Below are 19,226 nucleotides of genomic sequence, written 5' to 3'. Positions count from 1 at the left end.
ATGCATTTCACCTGGTTCGACCACACAGAAGAAACTACAGCCAGGACTATATTTAGACAACAGTGTCTGATAATACAGCAGTGATTGCGGACAGCAGTATGCTAATATATGTTTTACTGTAGCAGACGGTGTGTCTGAGTTAAAGTTCATGGTTAAATGTGCACAAAAAAACATAAATAAAGTAAAAATGAGGTATGTGTTCGTGTTAATTTATTATTCTAGTACCCCACCTGCGACATGTAAAAGATGATGAAATACGAATAGAAGAAATATAGTTTTCTATTTCCAGCGTGTCAACATTTTTTTTGTTATATTTTACAAGTAATAGCGCTGATTGTTTTATATACATTTTTGATTTGCTCTTTCTTTCTATATATTCTTTACAGGCTCAAAAATAGGTTTAGTTATATACATCAAGCACCTTGGTGAAATAGCTTCGGCAGCTATATGTAGTCATTCTTTTTTTTTCCCCAGCAATTTCCTGTTGATTTACAAATCTGACCATTTTATTTTGGCACTCAGCGGCTAACTCACATGATCAGACCATTTTTGTGTTCTTCTTTTACAGTTCTCCTCACAGCGATTCTGCTCAACCATGCAGCTCTGCTCGAACAATAAAGGACCCGACTCGAATCTAAGCATTATAGATGCACTGATACACTTTTTTTTTTCCAGTTCTGATATATACCAATAATGTCTTGCTTTTCTGTGTTTTGAGACTATTATATATCTCCAAACTAAGGACATGTTGTTACTAGTTCACTCAGTTGCAGACTGTCTCATGTTATCGTGGTTTCATGGTCCACCGCGAGCTCAGCAAGTATTCACAGAATTGACGCTTCCTAAGTCCCGCCTCTTTTCACGTTGTACTCCAATAAAAGTTGAGCAAAACCTGTACCGGGCAAAACCTCAGTCAACTTTCTCCTTTCCTGTTTCCTGTACTTATATATGCTATGTGCCAGGTTCATCTATCTTACAGAGAAAACCAAATTTTGAAGTTGATTTAAAAAAAAAAAGAAAAGTAAAGAAAGTTGCTGGGAGCCCTGCAAAAGTGGCATATATAGTGGCATCTTCATTTAGCTAATGCTAGCAAACACTAGCTAACTAGGAAGCTAATCCTCATCATTTGTTACCTGGCTAATTATATTGATTGTTAATATTAGCAAAATGCTAGCTAACTAGCTAGCCAAGCAACATCAATCATGAGCTGGTTTGTTATATCTGATAGCTAATGTTAGCAAAATGCTAGGCAATTCAATAGGTCATCTGCAGTCATTAGCTAACTAGCATTTTGCTAACATTAGTTGACTTAAGATGTGATTATATGACACTTTCACAGGTTCCCGTTGAACATCCTTTAACCATCTTTAAAATTGTACTTACAATCATTAGCTAGCTTGTTATATTTGATAGCTTTTGTTAGCAAAATGCTGGCTAAATAAAAGGGTAATCCACAAGGAGAAAGTTGACAGAGGTCGCTCAACTGGGGCAGGACTAAGAAGGCTCAATTCTGGGGCCAAGAAAATATCGGGACTATAATAATTTATGATACAACATTTTGAATCTAGACTCACAAGTCAGTCAATAAGTCTTGTGGCTTCACTCGATAGAGACTGAGGACAGTCTCCCAGCTTTTGCTGCTGAAACTGGGTAAAACCAATTAGAGAGAAAAAACTGAACAAACCAATCAAAAATTTTTATGTCGACACTTCATACTGGTGACGTCACATTCTTACTACTAAGGTGAATAAGGGCAGAGTATAATTTCTGGTAAGGCGTGTCCTTGACAAAATGTAAGAGGCTTAGGTTTGTTTGCAACCACAGAAATCCACAGATGTTCAGTAGGCGGTGAGATCTTTGCGATTTTTCATGGATTCTGGATCAGTGTCACGTATCAGTGACAGGCACCTGATACAGCAGCAGATCGGACCGGCCCCAACTCTTACATTCGTACAGTACTTTTTCTTGTCTGAGTATCAGTGACACAGAGAGCAGAATGAAGAGCCAACAGTGACTCCGGAGCAGCTTCAAGAGGGTGCAGAGTGAACGTTACCTGCACGAGATGGAGATAAAGGCTACATTTAAAACTGAAAACAAACATGCTTCCCTCTCGCACGCCTTTGGGTTTCCTATGAAGCACCATTAATAGAATATTAATACACACCTCAAACTGTTTTATCTGCGATTTTCACTGCATGATTTCAGATGCATCTTTTGTTATGACATGTTGTAAATGTTTCCTTAAACGTGGTCCTGCCTTTGCTTAGTCAGTGTCCAAATTTATTCCCACTGAGAAGCTGATGTTGGTGTCTATTCTAGGATGGATCAATCTGAGTATGAAGTTTGCAGTTTTGGTGTGATTTGCTCTTTCTAAGCCTGCCTGGCAACAATATGGTGCTGATGTTCATTTATTGTAACTGCAGTGGATATATTCTGACACGTTGAGCTGTTTTGGCCATTTATTTGCAGATTTAATGCAACATTAACTGAGCTAGGAACTCCAGAGTACATCAGTGACGGATAATATGGTCAAACTGTTAAAATCCCGTTTGGATCCTGTTAATACTGGTACCGTACCTAATTTATATCAGCAAGAATGAGGAGGCATTAGGCACGCTGCTCCAATATACACACACCTAATATTTTGGTTATTTTTTAAAATAATTTTTCCACTTTATGGTTTGTTAAATGAAGCACAGATGTCATGATTTATTTATGACTCAAGGTTTGCTTTGCCTGTTGCTTTATCTGTTATTATACAGATACAAAGCGAGCTCAGAATCTGCAGCTGCAAGGCAGTAAAATGCTGCATTATGACATCTTATTAGACTCAAGCTCATCATGATCAATACCAAACCTTCCAATCAAACCCAGGAATACATTAATTTCACTCCAGGACAATCTTTGTTACACGACTCAAACTACCCTGCTCGCTCTTCTTTTGTTTCTTTACTGGTACGAGCTAAATCATCAGCCTGTAAATTTGTGCAGTGTGGAGTTTATGGGGTTCTAGTGACCTTAACAACGGTTTATTTGCTTGATGATGAGCGTCAGATGCCCGGGTTACCAAGTGTTTTATTGTGTGTGGAGTGAATAAGTCATGCGTTTTTTTCCTGTAGCCTACAGAACTGCACTGCCTACCCCACAGCAAGGATATCAGCCCGTTTACTTACAATAAATTCTGCATCTGCAACCTTCTGAATCTCCACAGAACAATCCAATGTAAATGTCACTTTCCTATGACAGGGTCCAACTACAAGACGACCTCTTTCCTCTGCAGGGCAGTGACATCCGCATGGAGCAGTAATGATGAAAATGCAGTTCTGCTACTCGATCGCATTTCCAGTGCTCAAAGTCTCTGATTTGCTTGGACAGCAGGAAGAATAAACAGTGTAAATGGAGAGGTTCATATGTAAACATGGTGTTGCCGTAGTTACAGGTGTGTATTGCGTTGGTGTGGTACTGTAGCTGGATGCAGCGGAGGTCACACGACCGCAGCTCCCATCGCTGCCGGAGAGAGGAAGTGTCAAGATCTCCCAGCACTCGAGGAAGAAGGCGGAGACGCCGAGGACCTGTCGCTCTCTCTCTGGTCGCCGTCCTCAGTGGTGGACGCAGGTGCTGCAGAGTTACTGCGGGAGACAGAGAGACGCGATGGAAAAAGAAGAGATGCACAAATGTAACAGATCATTAATTTCTATTTTATTTGGTGTTAGAAAAAGAGGTGACACAGTAATTGACGTTTCCAATAATTTTAAGGGAAGTGATTGCAGTGTTTCCCACCCAGGTATAATTGTTTTTTTCCTAAAAGTATCCATACAAGAGAACGATGCCACCCACAATCAGTTAATCCATTAGTCAAGCTCCCCTCACTCTACTCCTCCCATTTCTGTTTGTTGTGCTGTTGCAGAGGACGTTTATTGACACACACTCTCTGCAGAGAAACCGAGACAGAGAGCGTCTCTTGTTTAATGTACATGCCTACTTATGCAGCTGTTTTGTGAAAATTTATAACTCCACCTGGTTGGTGCCAATGTCATTTGGTTCAATGTCGGTTTCAATTATTTTGATAGGCTACGTCATTAACAACAAGACACCTCCACACGGCTCACCTGCTGTTGGGAAGACGGAATCACTAGCAAAAAAATCTAAAATGAAGCTTACGAAGCTTCATAGCTTTGTTTGTTGCCATGGTATTTGAACAACAAAATTAGCATTTGGCTATTCATACGCATCTATATTTTTTCCCTGCTGACTGCATCTGCGTCGCTCGTGCAGCCGTTGTTTTGTCAAGCTTTTGTTTTTTGTTTGTTGTGTCAAGCTCACGCTGAAGTTGCTGCCACTGCTTCTTTGTCTGTCTCTGACAGAAACACCAGACACAGCTGCAGCAGCTTCAGCGTGAGCTGGACGCACCACACAGGCCTCCAACTTGTTTCTTCTTTGCTGCCTCCATCGTCTCTTGGACCGCCGCCTCTCTTGGCAGAGAGAGACAGCAGCTTCAGCAAGAGCTTGACAGTGACCAACAAAACGCCAGCAGCACAAGTGACTCTGAGGCGGGCAGCAGGTCGGAGAGGAGGAGGAGGAAGCACCATGACTACTCGATAAAAAGGTTTTCGGGACAGCCCTAGATTTTTGGGCGACTTTATAAAACATACAACAGAGGAGACACAGAGACAGTGAAGCAGAAAGACGCAGGGGCAAGCCAGTGTTTGTGCAGTAACAGACCAGAGGTGTAGTGACGTGAAAAGACAACCTCAGTTTTGAACTGTTTGTGAGTAAACACTCAAATGAGGTGGAGAATTAAATAGAATTAAAATGGTGAAATAAGAAATAACCTACTAGATAAAATCCCAGAACACCAGAGCGTCCCTCCACCAGATAATGAATGCCAATATAGTGAAACACAGTTGTAATAATATAGAAATATATCTTATAAAGATAGAACATAAAAATTTTGACAAATACTGTACATTACCAAGCACTTACAATCATTATCTAGCTTGTTATATCTGATATCTAATGTTAGCTAAATGCTGGCTGGCTAAAGTAATCTAGGTAGGAGAAAGTTAACAGCGGTAACTCAACTGTTAGAGCACAGAACAAAAAGAGGCAGGACTAAGAAAATATCTTTATAGAGACTGATCTCCCAGCTTTCGTTGCTAAAACTAGGTCAGCCCGACATTAATGCATATACATTAATGAACACCTTAAAATGTCCTCACTGCAGCGCACAACTACATTATACTGTGTTATAAACCATTTGTTAAATGTTTGAAAATAACACTTGGGGGACTTAAAGTTTTAATGTAGGAAACCAAACAACCTGCAAAATTAAGTGCTGCCAAAATAAAAGCAAATGGACAGAAAGATATATTAATCTAGACTGAAAGCCAGTTTGAGTGTGTTGTTACCTGTCTCCACTCTGTGTGATGAGCCTCCTGCAGGTCTCCATCTGAACATCTAGACCTCTCTTCATCGAGCACATCTCCATGTACTCATGCAGATGTCGGTTCATGTCACTCTTTGCTGTGGCCAGTTCCAGCTGGAGTCAGAAAACATGCGGTCAAACAAATTCTTAACGTGTGTTTGCCATAAAAGGTTGGGTTACTCCTGCACAATAATGAGGTCCTGGTTACATGCAGGGCAAATTACTGTTGGTAAGTTTTAAACAGCTCCTCATGCTTAAGTAAAGAAGATGTCTAATTACACATGTGAGAAAAAAAAAGTGAATATACAGTACAATACAATTAACAAGAAAACAGGAGAGACAAATGCATTGAGGAGCTCTTGAGCCCTGCTTGAGGAATTCATCAAAGCAACATAAAGGAGAAAAACTGCATGTCACTGTGTAAATGAAAACCTGCAATACTGGGATATTTGTAATTTAAAACTACGAGCAAGTGAAGTGTCTGACCTCAATCTGGTCAATTGTCTCCTGGTATTCCTTCTCTCGGGACTTGAAAAGACATTCAGTGTCATTAATCACCTTCTCCAGACAGTCCTCCTGGTAGAGACAAAAGAGAGAAGAGAGAGATTTTGAGTATGTCTGCATCTGGACACACGTGTGAGCAACATTTAGCAGGAAGCAGAACATGTGTTTGTGTGCTAATCATCACACAGTCAGACACAAAATAATAAGTTACACGACTATTAAAGCACAGCCGGCTTTATTGTCCCATCAGCTCAGATTTCACTGACTAATGCAGCTTCTCCCTTCAGCGGGGCAGCAGACTGTTCAGATACCACACAGCCAACGAATGAAAACAAACACCTACATGCATTTCTTGGAAACAAACACACTGTACACTAATACAAGCCAGACACAGCATCTGTCTGTGTGTGTGCGTCTGTGTGTGTGTGTGTGTGTGTGTGTGTGTGTGTGTGTGTGTGTGTGTGTGTGTGTGTGTGTGTGTGTGTGTCCTGAAACAGCACAGCCACAGGAGATCTGTGAAGGTCAGTGGATTGGACTGCACATCAATTCCACTCATGACATCAGACTGTCTTTAAAAGCTTCCTGAAATCTGAACCAAAAATATCAACACACATGCAGCTGTCTGTAGGATGACAAGTGAAAAAATGTGTGGGCACACGCAAATTCTGCTTTCCCAGTGTCTTTCTTCAAGACAATTACACCAAAGAAGCACTGACTGAAGATATTAAAGGATAGTTTGGGTTATCTGACCTGGAGTTGTATGAGTTACCTACTCATGGTTATTATCTACAGTTGATGATGGTCTGTATACCCTCAGTTTGGAGCAGCAACAAGAGTCCCAGTGTGGGAAGCTAAGCAATGAATAGCTGTGGACAGGATCGGCAAGAAAATGTACTTTAGCCACCTAAAAAAGCCCCAACTAAAAAAAAAGTCTATATCAGTTTAGTGTGTGCAATATTTTGAATATTTTCAGACAAATTTTCTGATGGGAAATCGTCGTTATATAAGGCAAATATCAGACCAGACTCCACAAACAAAATCAGTAATTTTACCGTGCAGAGCACAGGAGTTGCTGGTCTACCACCGCCTCGATCATTCAGATTGTTTGCGTTATCATGTGAGTTTTAAAAGATTAGTTATTAGATAGTTATTAGATTAGTTCACATTCACCGAAGTCACACAATAACACAGACAAACTAACAGATTGAACCCTGTTTTTCTGCACAGTTGCAGATTAAGACAGGGCTGCGTTAATATTATTAGTATTTCATTACATTGCTTTGTTAAATTTGATGATGATGATGATGATTGGTCAATTACAGAACTCCAAAGGTCTGTCTTTCTGTATAACAGACCGTTGCTATGAACGCAGTTTGTTATGAGTTGCCTTTGTTTTGTTCATGTATTTCAGTCCATTCCTTAAAACCAGAGCTCAAAGATCTCATTTTAAAAAAGTCATGTGACCAAAGCCTACCTCTCCTGGTGGGTGGGTGGGGTCAGGAGGCAGGGTGCATCCTGGGAAGTCCTCCCAAAGAAGCAGCGTCTCCTCGGTCTCCTCCCAGGCCAGACTATCGCAATCATCCTCAAATTCACATTCACGCCTTAAAATTAAAAACACACACACATTGAAAAATGATTAGCAGAGGTGCAGGACTGAAGGACAATGACGTTATACTCATCTTCACATCTCAAAGTCAGACCACTCACAGCTGGTTCAGCATCCTCTGCATCTCCTCGTTGATCTGATTGGCTGATGAGCCACAGTGCTCTTCCTCTTTGACCACGCCCCCATCGCTCTCAGAGGTGCTCACGGGCTCCTCACACTCGCTCCCGTTGAAGGACATGGGAGTTTGCTTCCGGCGGCAGTTTAGGGATGTTTGGTTGTTGGGAACCTGCAGGGATACAATCAGAAAAGGTCAGACCGCCACCGTCAGCACGCAGGACAAAGTCGGTGGATTTGATCACGGATAAAAGAAGCACAGGTGAGAGCGTGAACTCGCTGGTACCTGGTACATCTGGATCACATCTTCGCAGTTCCTCTGCTGGGCTACGTCACAGAGACGAGCCGTGATATCGATCCTGCGGCAGATGTCCATGTCCACCTTCATGGCTTTCTCCTGGATCTTACTGTCCAACTCTGACAGGTTCTACACAGAGGACAGAGGGAACCAGAGAAGACAAAGGGAAGGGAACATTTACTAGAAAAATACTTCTATCTACTGCTTTATAAATGATGACAAGTAATGCAGTAACAAGCAATCAATAAGAACAACTTCTGGGTCGTCCGAAAAATGATTTACGTCCTCCTCCAGTGTGTCCTTGTGTTTCTGTTACATACACGCATAGTTTCCAACCTTGAAGCTTTTTTTTCATTCATTTATTTTTCAACCCCGCCCCTAAAAGAAAAGTGATGCAGCAGATTTTAGAAAATGCATACCTTTTCCTTTAAGACTTTCTTTGAGACAAAGAAAGACTTCTTAGGAAGTCTGGTTTGGTGTAGCTGCATTGTCTGGGTGGAAACAGTAGACTTTTACTTTTACTTACACACAGTCAGGAACAGGTTGTTTCAATGAAAAGGAGGGAAGGATGTGATTTTTTTTTTCAGAAATTGGGAGAAACACAGGTAAAGGAGTCTCCTAGGAAAATTGGGAGGGTTGGCAAGTATGCATACACACATTTATTTGATAATAATGCAGGTAGGTAAGGGGTCTTCCTATCAACATGTCAACTCATAGCTTCTTACTAAGGATGTCACAAGAAATGATTCTTTGGTACCAAGTTGATGCTGTTTTGATGTTGTTTCCTACAGTACCATAGGTACCAGGATGCAATTCTTCCGGGCCAGATGGGGCAGCATATACACACAAGTTTTCTAGTCTACTGTTGAACGCCAGAGGAAGAAGAAGAACGCCCACCAGCATGGAAGAACAACAGCACACTGAAAATGGTGACAAGTGCAGCTGCGGTGACAGCTCTGCCTCAACTTGTCAAATCCTGTATGGATGTACTTTGTGTTGGAGGCGGATCATCAAGAATGAATAATTACTACTTTGCAAAAACCAGCATGCAAATGGGGCCATTCAACTGGAGGAAACACTTCAAACTCAGCCATGCACCTTAAAGACAGGCATCAAGATTTATAGAATTCAGAAGAATTCAAGGTGAGTGAGTTTCAATTTATGTTAACGGTACATTAATAAAGCATCCAAAGTACAACCTTTGTTATCCCTATCCTGAAATACACATATCCATTATTTTTATTGTTCTATTGTTTTTCACTGTGGTATCAAAATGGGTATTGAGAATCGAGGAATTTCACTGATATTTGTATGTGCTACAGAATTTCTGGTATTGTGATATCCCTACTTATTACTGATGTATAAGCCTTCAAATGGTCCATCCACACTGAAAACATGACTGATTGTGGAGTTCTGTGTCAGATGTCACACATGGATGAGAACTTATGGATCCTTTACACAGAGTTTATAATATCATTTTACTTGTTGAGTTGAGTTGAATGACACAGTCCATCCATTGAGAAGCAGAGAGATATATTATTAGTGCTAAATGTCATAGCCATGAGTATGTATGACTGGTATGTGATTGTATAGGTTGTGCTTTGCTCACGTTGCTCATGAGGCCTTTGAAGAGAACCAGCTCTGCCTTCAGCTGCTGAACTCTGAGAGCCAGCTCGTCCTGACAGCCTTCACTCTCCTGCAGGTCCTGTTCACACAAAGAACACACATGTGGGCCTGAAACATGCGTGTGTCTTTACAGGAACTTACAAGTTACTTTATGCAAGCATGCAAGGTCATCAACAAAATAAAAGCCTTTATCGGCAAAGCTCAGAAAAACATTGTAAATCCTAAATGCATAATCTTCCCTGGGGAGCTCTGGATTTGTCTGATGGCATCATAACTCTCTCTTCTCCCTGATGACTTATTCATAATACTACAATATCTTCTCAGTCTAAAGTGGTGTTTTGCTGCTTGTGGTCTCATGTTAATGAGGCACTGCTTGCTAAACGGTGTCAGGTGTAGATTCCTGGCAATGGTAAGCGTGCGTTCAAATACACAAGCATGTGTGCACATGTGTACACACCTACCCAGCCACCCACATATGCACACAGGAAATAAACAAACCACTGGTTGGAAGGAAGCACAAATATGGCAACCAACCTGACAGCAGGTGTTCATGCAAGACAAGAAAACACAAGCTCTATTTTATGATTTCTGCAGCTTTTAAAATAAAATCACCTGTGCACTTTAATCAGCTGATGGTCAGTGGTCAAGCAATAGAGGAAAGCTGATTAGAGAAGAGTGCAACAGCTTTGTGTGAGTCAGGACTTGAACCAGTGTTGTAATGATACATTCTGCAGAAAGATAATGATCAGAGCCAGCAGAGTGAGCGCTCACTGCCTCCCGCTGTAACGGCTAAAGTACACTGTATTTAAACTAGCTCATCGGTTTAATGAACACTAAACGTCTGCTTAACCACTGACACTCTGATTAGTGCTGACGGACCAAGAAAGCACACATGGTATGTTCATGGTATCGTTATGGTCAAGTGTCACACCCAACAATTTAGTTTGGTTGTGTTAATGAGTCATTCTGTCAAAGCCGTCAAGTGTGAAGACACCTTCAGATCAGACACACTGCATTGTTGGTCTCCTGCCATGTCTATTTAAACACACTCACACACTCACATAAAGGCCTGCATAGTATTACCTCTTGTAGGTCTGCAATTTTCTGTTGCAGATCCATCCTCATGGTGTATTCTTCTTCCCATCTAACAGACACAAAAAGTAAAGAATATTTTCATTGATGTCTTAATGTAAACAGACAGACAATAAACATTCACTAATATCTGCTTATCAGTATCTGACTGTGTATTTGACCATTTATGCATCTTCTGGACCCGCATAAAAGGGAATGAATAAACCTCTTAAACCTTTTCCAAAGTCAAATTCAAGCAGTTTTCAAAGTGCATTTTCAGCCGTACAGCTATGGTAAATAACAGATACCTGCTCAAAATGATAAGGCCTTATTCCATTTCTTCATCATATTAAATCTGATGTTACTGTGCTAAAAATCAACCACAATTGTGTCAATGCCATATTTCAAAGTGTGTCACCTGTCTGTAATCAGACCTAGCATCCAATATAAGACAGCTGGCCAGAGTGAGGCCGTATAAAACCAAATAACCTAAATTTTAATTATTTTTTATAATTCATTTTTATAAATCATTTTCAAGCTCTGTATGACTTATTTCATTTCTTAATCTAAACAGAAACCTTTTAAGTCAGAGAGCAATTTGAAATTGTTATTGCATGACTTTCATAACAAACAGTTTCTAGCACTTTATTCAAAATCCAAGCACATTCAGTATATTCAAGTATTTTCAAGGATTTCCAGCATTCCCTAAGAACTCTGTCTGGACAGATTTTGTAATGGCGTCACTGTTTCTAAGTTGCTTGAAACCTGGTTCGGCATTTCCGTACCACTGTTGACATATATACACCAATACACACATATCTGTAATAAGCTGCCAAGGTCAGTATATCAGCCTGCCTGATTTATGGGTTTGGCTCTACTGCTGAAAATTGCATCTGCTCCGAGCATAAAACATATCTAACTCGACATTTATCCCACTTAAATGCTCCCTGTGGAGTTTTTGACCTCTAGTAGAGCTACGGAGCCATTCCTCTGTGAATGGGTGGAACATGGGAGAAGTTCTGGCAGAAGGATTTCTCTCAGAAAGCCTTTCTAACATGTGGTTAAAGGTCCATTTTAGTTCATGATCCTTTCCTAAAAGTACTTTTGTTACCTTAATGTGACCAACCGTGACAGAAAGCTGAAAATAATAATTAAACCTATTCATCCACCACTAACTACTCCTGGATGTTGTCATTCTCTATACTCTCTCACCTGACTTCCTAAAGCCCTCTATGCTTTCTGGCAGAAAATCCTGAAAGCTAACATCTCCCATGTAGGAGTGGGTACCATATTTTTAATCCTGTGTACACAAACGCGCACGGATCATGGTTTTAAACTCTTCTACTGATCTAGAGGTGGCGGTAACATGCCAAAATATCCAGCGATGCACCAGAAAGACAGGGAAGGACAGGACTGCTAGCGAGTAAATATGAATGTAAGCAATGCTGGATTTAAATACTGCAAATGTTTTATGCGGAAGAAAACACAGTTGACACATTTGTTGAAAGCTCAAGGATATACACAATGCATGTGAATGTAAAACTTTTGTTAAGCCTCTTTTACACTGGACAAAAAAAAAAAAACATACTAATACCCACTAACATCAGGCTTTTATCTTCAGTGAGAACGGGTACTCTGTGCATTCACTCCCGGGTCAAATGACTCTGCAGTAGTCATGGGTATTTATCAGCTCCAGCTCTGAGTAATGGATGAGTAACAGAAGCGTGACACCTGGGTGCACACGATAATTTTCACCCCCTTTCCTGGCATGATACTTGAGGGCTTGTAACTTTCGTCTATAATTTCTGCAACCCGTCACAAATTCCATCCGTCTCCACTCCAAATTAGTCGGCTATGAGATTGAAAGGGTGGTAAAAGATACTGAAAAGCAATCACTGTAATCGTGTCACAGGCCTCCATGCTGCTTTCTGCTGTTTGCTCACCCTGTTTTCTGGCACATTTGTGACATCAAATGTGACACATCAGGAAAAAAAAGAAAGGCATGCTTGTCTACTGGCGATAGGAAAGGAGTCAATTCTTTATTTTAAGCAGGTTTCCCTGTACGATGAAACTCCAAAGGACACCTTTAAAATCGCTCTGCAATTTCAAGATCAGGATCAGTCACCTTCGTTTGCAAAAGGAGGAATGACACAAGAAGTTGACCGTCAGGCGCTGGAGTGACTGACTGAGCAATTTGCTTATTCACTCACTGATGAACGGCTTGTTTGATGAATTGTATGCTACGCTGTGGTGCAGCTCAGACGACTGGCCCATGAATCTGAGTTTTAATACATCTAAAAGCTTCAGCTCAGATCCTGCATGTGATCTCAGATTCTGTGACTTCATACAACACACATGCCCGGGGGAAATCCACTCACTGCAGAGTCTGTAGCCTCTTATATAAATGCTGTTTGAAATGCAGAATGCTGCGGCACATGGAGGCCTATAGGGAATACTAAATCTGAAAGAAACTGAGTCATGAAACTGGAGTTGTTGTTGTCGTAGAGGGTGCTTGTCTGATCAGTAAGGTGAGAGCGTGCAGAAAGCAGAGAAGTGCCTCCTTCTGCAAGCCAAGCCCCCATCCAGCAGTTACAGCTTGCAGTGCATGCTGCATTGCAGATACAGTGTGAGAGGAGCGTGGAGAGGGGGCTGCGCAGTGGGAGAGAAGAGAGGCAGAGAGCATGACAGAGGGAGAGGAAGTGTGTGGGACTGCGTGGGGTTTTTGTGAGAAAGAGACAGTGAGAGTCTGAGGGGCGGTGCGGGGGAGTGAGGGGCAAAAATAGATGTAGGGTAAAGGGGCAGGTGGGAGAGAAAGATGAGTTGTCCTTGAATAAAAAAACAAAACTGGTAGAAAAGAGCAAGATGGCGGTAAAAACAAATCTGTAAAAAGAGAGACTTAGAGCTGCATGATTAGTAAAAAAAAATCAGTGATTATTTTAACACATATTGCAGTTGTGACAAAATTCATGATCAGGAGGAATTATAATTTTTGCATCACAATTTTCATTTTAAAGTTTAACAATTGTGCATCTATATGTGAGTACTGCAGTCTAAATAGTGAATTGGAGCCACAGAGGTTATATTAAATATGCTGAATTCTGTTTAGTATACAATATATTGTTGAAACGAGTTTTTCTTCCATCCCCTCTCCCCAAGACTCGAGGAAGCTCATGCAGGCTGCAGAAACACTGCAGGAGCACAAGACGAGCACATCACTGAGTTCAGTGGCTGTCTGTCTCACTGCCCGCCAGACTCCACGAACAAATTGCTGAATTTAACCATTTTAAACATCTACTGCTTCTAAAAGATTACTAATGATTTCTTAGGACTCATAAACAAAGACTTACTTATTCGGCAAACATTCAGCATTAATTTGAACTCGGCCAGAGCAGAAGTTTTAAAGGACGACACTGTGGCTGTAGTGTTATTGCTAGAGAAGTAAGTATTTCAACTTCTGCGTGTTTCCTTAATTTCTAATGACATATCGTGGTCATTTTATGAGTTATTACTGTAAATATACAACAGATTTCTCCTTTAAGATAAATTAATTCATAAGTGAGTTTATTTTCTCAAACAGACATAAAAACAGGGCACAGGGGGGTCACAGGACGTTCCATTATTAAACTGAGATCTGTTATGAATATCTGACTGCATAGGTAATGACCATGAATCTGAAGCAGAGAGTTTCACCTGGAGAAACAGGCTTCAATGCCGCCATTGTCCCGAAGTAAACCGATACCCTACAGTTAGCTCACAGAGGCTGAGAAAGAAGGCTGAACAGAAACCGATTCGAACAATGAGGTGGACACACGCCCCAATTCACAGGTAGTGGAACAAAACTGTCAACTTCATGGACAAGAGGTCAGTAAATCAACCACTCGCAAGTGTCCGCATGTGGCACAATTAAATCATGTGTCTGGTGTCACTCTCTTAGGCAGTTCGCGTCGTGCTTGTCCTTCACAAAGAGCCCTCTATCCTGTGGTCAGGAGCTCCTCTGTGAAGAATGCATGGCTGCTCATTTGGAGATAATTTGAAGGAATTCAGCGATGAATGTGCTGGAACACGGGGGCCACTGCAGTTCACTCAGGACGGATAATAACACATAATCCTCGACCGTCATATTATCCTTCAGATTCACAATGGAATTAACAACATGTTGGCTGTTTTCCTTCACACGTTAAAGGAGAAATCCACCATAAAAGAGAGATCACATTGTGCTGTGCCAGTGATCTGCAAACGCAGACAGCTGTCTGACTAAACTGGACATCAGAGCGATTTATGTGTTCAGGGAAGTTTTGTTTGAAATGTTACATGATCCTCAGGAAGCAACTAACGATTAATTTCTTTAGTAATTAATCTGCGGGTTATTTTCTGGGTTAACGGTGGAGCTGCAACAATTAGTCGAATAACTGATTAGTCGATAGAAATAAAATAAGTTCCCAACAAGGGTTGGGTGGATGGACAACGGCATCGTCACGTTCTATCATCGATGGCTGACGGTCATCGACCACTGAGGCCTCTACCATCATAACATCTTTTAAAAGCCTTCTGTTTTTGGGGTAGTGTGTTAGGTGAACCCAAGATGCTCAGTGACATCGGTGGCAGAGGCGTTTCCTTTCTGCAGGCTGCTGTTATTGTTTTTCTCTCAATACACTGTGGACAACGTGGACATGCAAATTCAGAAGACATCACTCATCCCTTCTGCCAACTATTTTGTTAATCATTTGTTAATCATTTCAGTAATTTTTCAAGCAAAAACATCAAACATTTCCTGGTTAAAGCTCCTTAAATGTGAGACTTTGTTGCTTTTGAATTTGAAGACACTTTCTAAACAATAATGAAAATAATCGTAAGTTGCAGACTAATTTACTTTTTTCTTGTTTTGTCAACAAAATGTAAAAAAAAAAAAGTGGCTTCCAGTGACTGACTTGGTTCCAGAATGCAACAATATTCAATCAATTTTCATATAAAACAGAATAAAAATGTTACTTTTTGAAAAGCTAGAAACAGTAACCAGAACCACTGATTGTGTCGAAGACAATCAAATATCAATTTTAAAAATAAATGCTATGATCGACCGATCATCTGAGCTCTAGCTCATATTTAAAATTTAAGGCTTTTATGAGGCTCACTGTGAATCACAAATGTTCAATATGTCCCAGTTAAAAAACACTCAGGCTGCTGTTAAAGCATCATCACTGTGTTTGTTTCAGTAACAGGCCAATCTGGACCACCTCCAGGATTTATCTTTAGATGACATCATTCGGGCTGAACAATGTGGTTTAAAAAAACAAAACAAAACGTATTATTAAGATTATTGTGACAGATATTGAGATTATGATACGATTCACAATCTGTGGGGATGATCATTTTTACATTTTCACTAAAAAAAAACAATTAAAATCATGATGATGTGACATTTGTTGCAGTCTGTACCAAACAAACATTTTCTCACAACTGGAGAACAAACTTGTCAACCAGGACATCTCTGCAGCACTACAGTATTTCCTAATAATGCTGTTTTTCACACATTTTTTTGCTTCATCCAAAAATTGCTGCTTCTATCATTTGCATATTGCTCTAAGCCATCTTTTAATTTTGATGACATTATGATTAATTGTGCTGCCCTCATCATCATCGTCATTAAATCTTTCATGATGAGACTCTTGATCAGTTTCACAGGACAATAAAAAGCACCTGAACGATCAACATGAGCTCTACTTCACGATGGATTTTCCCTAAACTTCCCATGAACTACGCCACCCTTGGGTGAGTCAGGGTCTCTCGGGAGCTTTGAAGTGAACATTTGTGCCCCAGACTGATCCTCGCACGCCTCTGTTAAGCTTTGACCTTCATTCTTCTTTATATTTAGCTCGTCACGTGTTAATTTTGGGGTGTATTTGTAGCAGCAGCACCTGCCTCTGTGGTCAGACGTGATGCAGGGTCAGGCTGGAGGTGATGGATGGAGAGGCGTTGTGCTGACTCGGCTTGTTGTCGGAGACAGCTGGTCTGCAGCTGCTTTACAGCTCTGCTCACTCCTCCAAAATAGAGCATTACATACACTTAAGAAAACTACATGTTAGGGCTGCAACTAGGGATTATTTTCATTCTTCATTAATCTGTTGATGCTTTTTTTGATTAACTGATCAGTTGTTTGGTTTATAAAATGTCAAAAAATTGTGAAACTTGTTGCAAAAACCTGAAGATGTCGTCCTTTAACATCTTGTTTTGTCCACAAGCCAAAGATATTCACATTTAAGAAGCTGGAATCAGAGAATTTTGACTTTTTCTCTTTTTAAAAAACTACTCAAAACGATTAGTTGATTATCAAAATAGTTGACGCTAATCGATTAATCATTGCAGCTCTACTCCATGTACCCTGTAGAACTGTTACAAGTGTAATTAAAGGATTTTACTCCATTTACCTGCGTTTGTACTCGTCTCTCTCCCTCTTCACCTTGGCCAGGACATTATACAGGGCTCTGATCTCAGGGGTGATGGTGTCAATCTGGACCCCGACTCCATCAGGGTGCACCCAGGACACTCCTGGGCTGGTCAGACGCTCCGCACCAGGGCCAAACTTGCGGGTGTGGTTGTAGGACCAGATGGTGCCGGGCAGGAACCGTGGAGGAGGGTTGGTAGAGGCCCCCTGGCCCGGGATGGTTTTGGAGGCAGAGCCGGGGGAGTCCACGCAGGGAGAGGACTGGCTGATGGTGATGGCTGGGTTATTAGTTTGGGATGAGCTGGAGTTTTCAGCGGCTGCAGGTGGGAGGGTGGTGGTGGCGAGAGGTGGTGGGAACAGTGTTGTGGGCCTCCTGGCTGAGTTGTTGGTGTTGTGGAAGGGGAGGGAGCCGGGCCTGAGAGCTATGGTCCCCACAAACCCCGTCTGCACACCTGCCTCCTGGGTGTGCGCCCTGCCCTCACAGCATCCACCTGCACAGCCCTTGTTGGCATCCAGCGCCTGTTGCAGCTGCTTCTCAAGGATCTTATTTCTGCGCTCTAACTCGTGCACTTTGGCCAAAAAGCACCTGAACCTCAGGTTGAGAGTCTTAAGGACGCTGATGTTGGAGCCCAGGTCGTTTCTCAGAGCCATGGCTGCAGGGGGGTGCGGCACAGTGCGGGGCTGGTAGTGATGGAGGAAAGGTGAGGTCTGTGAGGGTGCGGTGAAGTCAGGCCCCGACTGATCAGGCCCCGGGCCGGTCTGCTCACCCAGGAGAAAAGACGCAGGGTCTGATCCACCGAAAACGGCTTCGGGCAGGAGGCCTGAGGGGGAATCTGGGTGTCCGGGAGCCTGGCTCTGCTGCGGATGCTGTTGGAGATGCGTATTGGCCCCCAACAAAGGATTCATGCTATGGTATGGAAAACTAAAGCGCTGCAGATCTGGCATGAACACGGACGGGAATTATCTTGCTACAACAGAATAAAAATAACTAGATAAATAAGAAACAGCAGATAAACGTACCCGAAAGACGTGCGCACCAGACGCCAGTCTTTGCCTTATTATGTAACCGTGTCTAAATAAGAATCTTATCCTTAAAGCTCAGAGGTCTTAGCGTCGGCTGATGGATCAGTGCTCCTTTAACCGTCTGCAACAAAACATCACAAAGCGACTCCAAACGAGCTGCGAGCACCGACAGAAATTGCGGCAACGCCGGAGCAGCGCCTCGGTTTGATGTTCTGCAAAAATAAACGCAATTAAAGGAAGCAAAAGACGCAGAGCATGAATGAATAACAATGAAATCCAGTGTCACCGCGTCACTGAAGTTCTGGCAACAAGATGTAACCGCAGGCTGGAGGACAAGTGCTGCGGGATTGGAAGAGCACGGCTACCGTAAATACTGGAATAGAGCGGCGCTGATCTATTAACTCCTTGTTTTCTGGGAAATAGCCTCGTGACACTCAGCCAGGAAGTGTTCATGTCGTTTTACACAAGAAATAATTCAGATTCTGGGAAATTAGGAGTCAAAGGTGAATGATGAATAACATATAAGATAAAAACTCAGTGAAGGTTTACCAGTATCATATTTATAGGCTAATTATTTCCTGATTTCTGTGATTGATCAGCTTTGTATTCCTCTCTTACCTTAATGTACTGTATATGGTTCACTAGTATTGTCGCACGTATAATTCTTAACTAATGTCTTTTCTGTGATTTATTTTGTAGATTACATAGAAAATAAATACATACACACACACTTATATATATATATATATATATATATATATATATATATATATATATATATATACACATAAATATAATTTGGGATTTAATATTACTGCTGCATGTTGCATTTCACTGCTATAGATGTGTAAAGTTGTGGTAACTTTATATACTGTTGCATCAACTTTTCATGATCTCAGAAAAAGAGCCAGCATTGTGACAAGACATTTTGTGTGTGTGTGTGTGTGTGTGTGTGTGTGTGTGTGTGTGTGTGTTTTAAAAGTTTATTTAGTTTAAGAAGCAGGAGAATTTTCTCAACCCTTAAATTATTAAAAATATGAAATAAAATTAAACCTTTCAGTTTGTCAGGAAAAAAAATCAAAATTCATCAAATCTGGAGATTTTTTTTTCCAGACAG

General features: G+C 41.3%; 1 protein-coding gene across 2 annotated transcripts; it reads right to left on the bottom strand.

Moving 5' to 3' along the window:
- Positions 1-2,449: 2,449 nt before the first annotated feature.
- On the bottom strand, positions 2,450-18,730 carry iffo1b (intermediate filament family orphan 1b). Of its 2 annotated transcripts, XM_084727247.1 has the most exons (9): positions 17,070-18,729; positions 10,657-10,717; positions 9,557-9,652; positions 7,936-8,076; positions 7,637-7,821; positions 7,404-7,530; positions 5,912-6,001; positions 5,409-5,539; positions 2,450-3,629 (listed from the first exon to the last, which is right to left on the bottom strand). In XM_084727247.1, the coding sequence occupies exons 1-9, from the start codon at positions 18,029-18,031 to the stop codon at positions 3,527-3,529; spliced, it is 1,896 nt and encodes a 631-aa protein (XP_084583373.1). In that variant the 5' UTR covers positions 18,032-18,729; the 3' UTR covers positions 2,450-3,526. The 2 variants fall into 2 exon arrangements, with proteins under 2 accessions (XP_084583373.1, XP_084583374.1); XM_084727248.1 differs by lacking the exon at positions 9,557-9,652 and having other exon boundaries at positions 17,070-18,730.
- Between the last annotated feature and the right edge of the window lie 496 nt (positions 18,731-19,226).

The sequence above is a fragment of the Lutjanus erythropterus genome, chromosome 9, assembly GCF_056507025.1.
Source record: "Lutjanus erythropterus isolate fLutEry1 chromosome 9, fLutEry1.hap2, whole genome shotgun sequence".
NCBI classification, from domain to species: Eukaryota; Metazoa; Chordata; class Actinopteri; order Lutjaniformes; family Lutjanidae; genus Lutjanus; species Lutjanus erythropterus.
The sequence above is the reverse complement of the archived record's forward strand: the minus strand, read 5'-3'. Positions and strand labels throughout refer to the sequence as shown.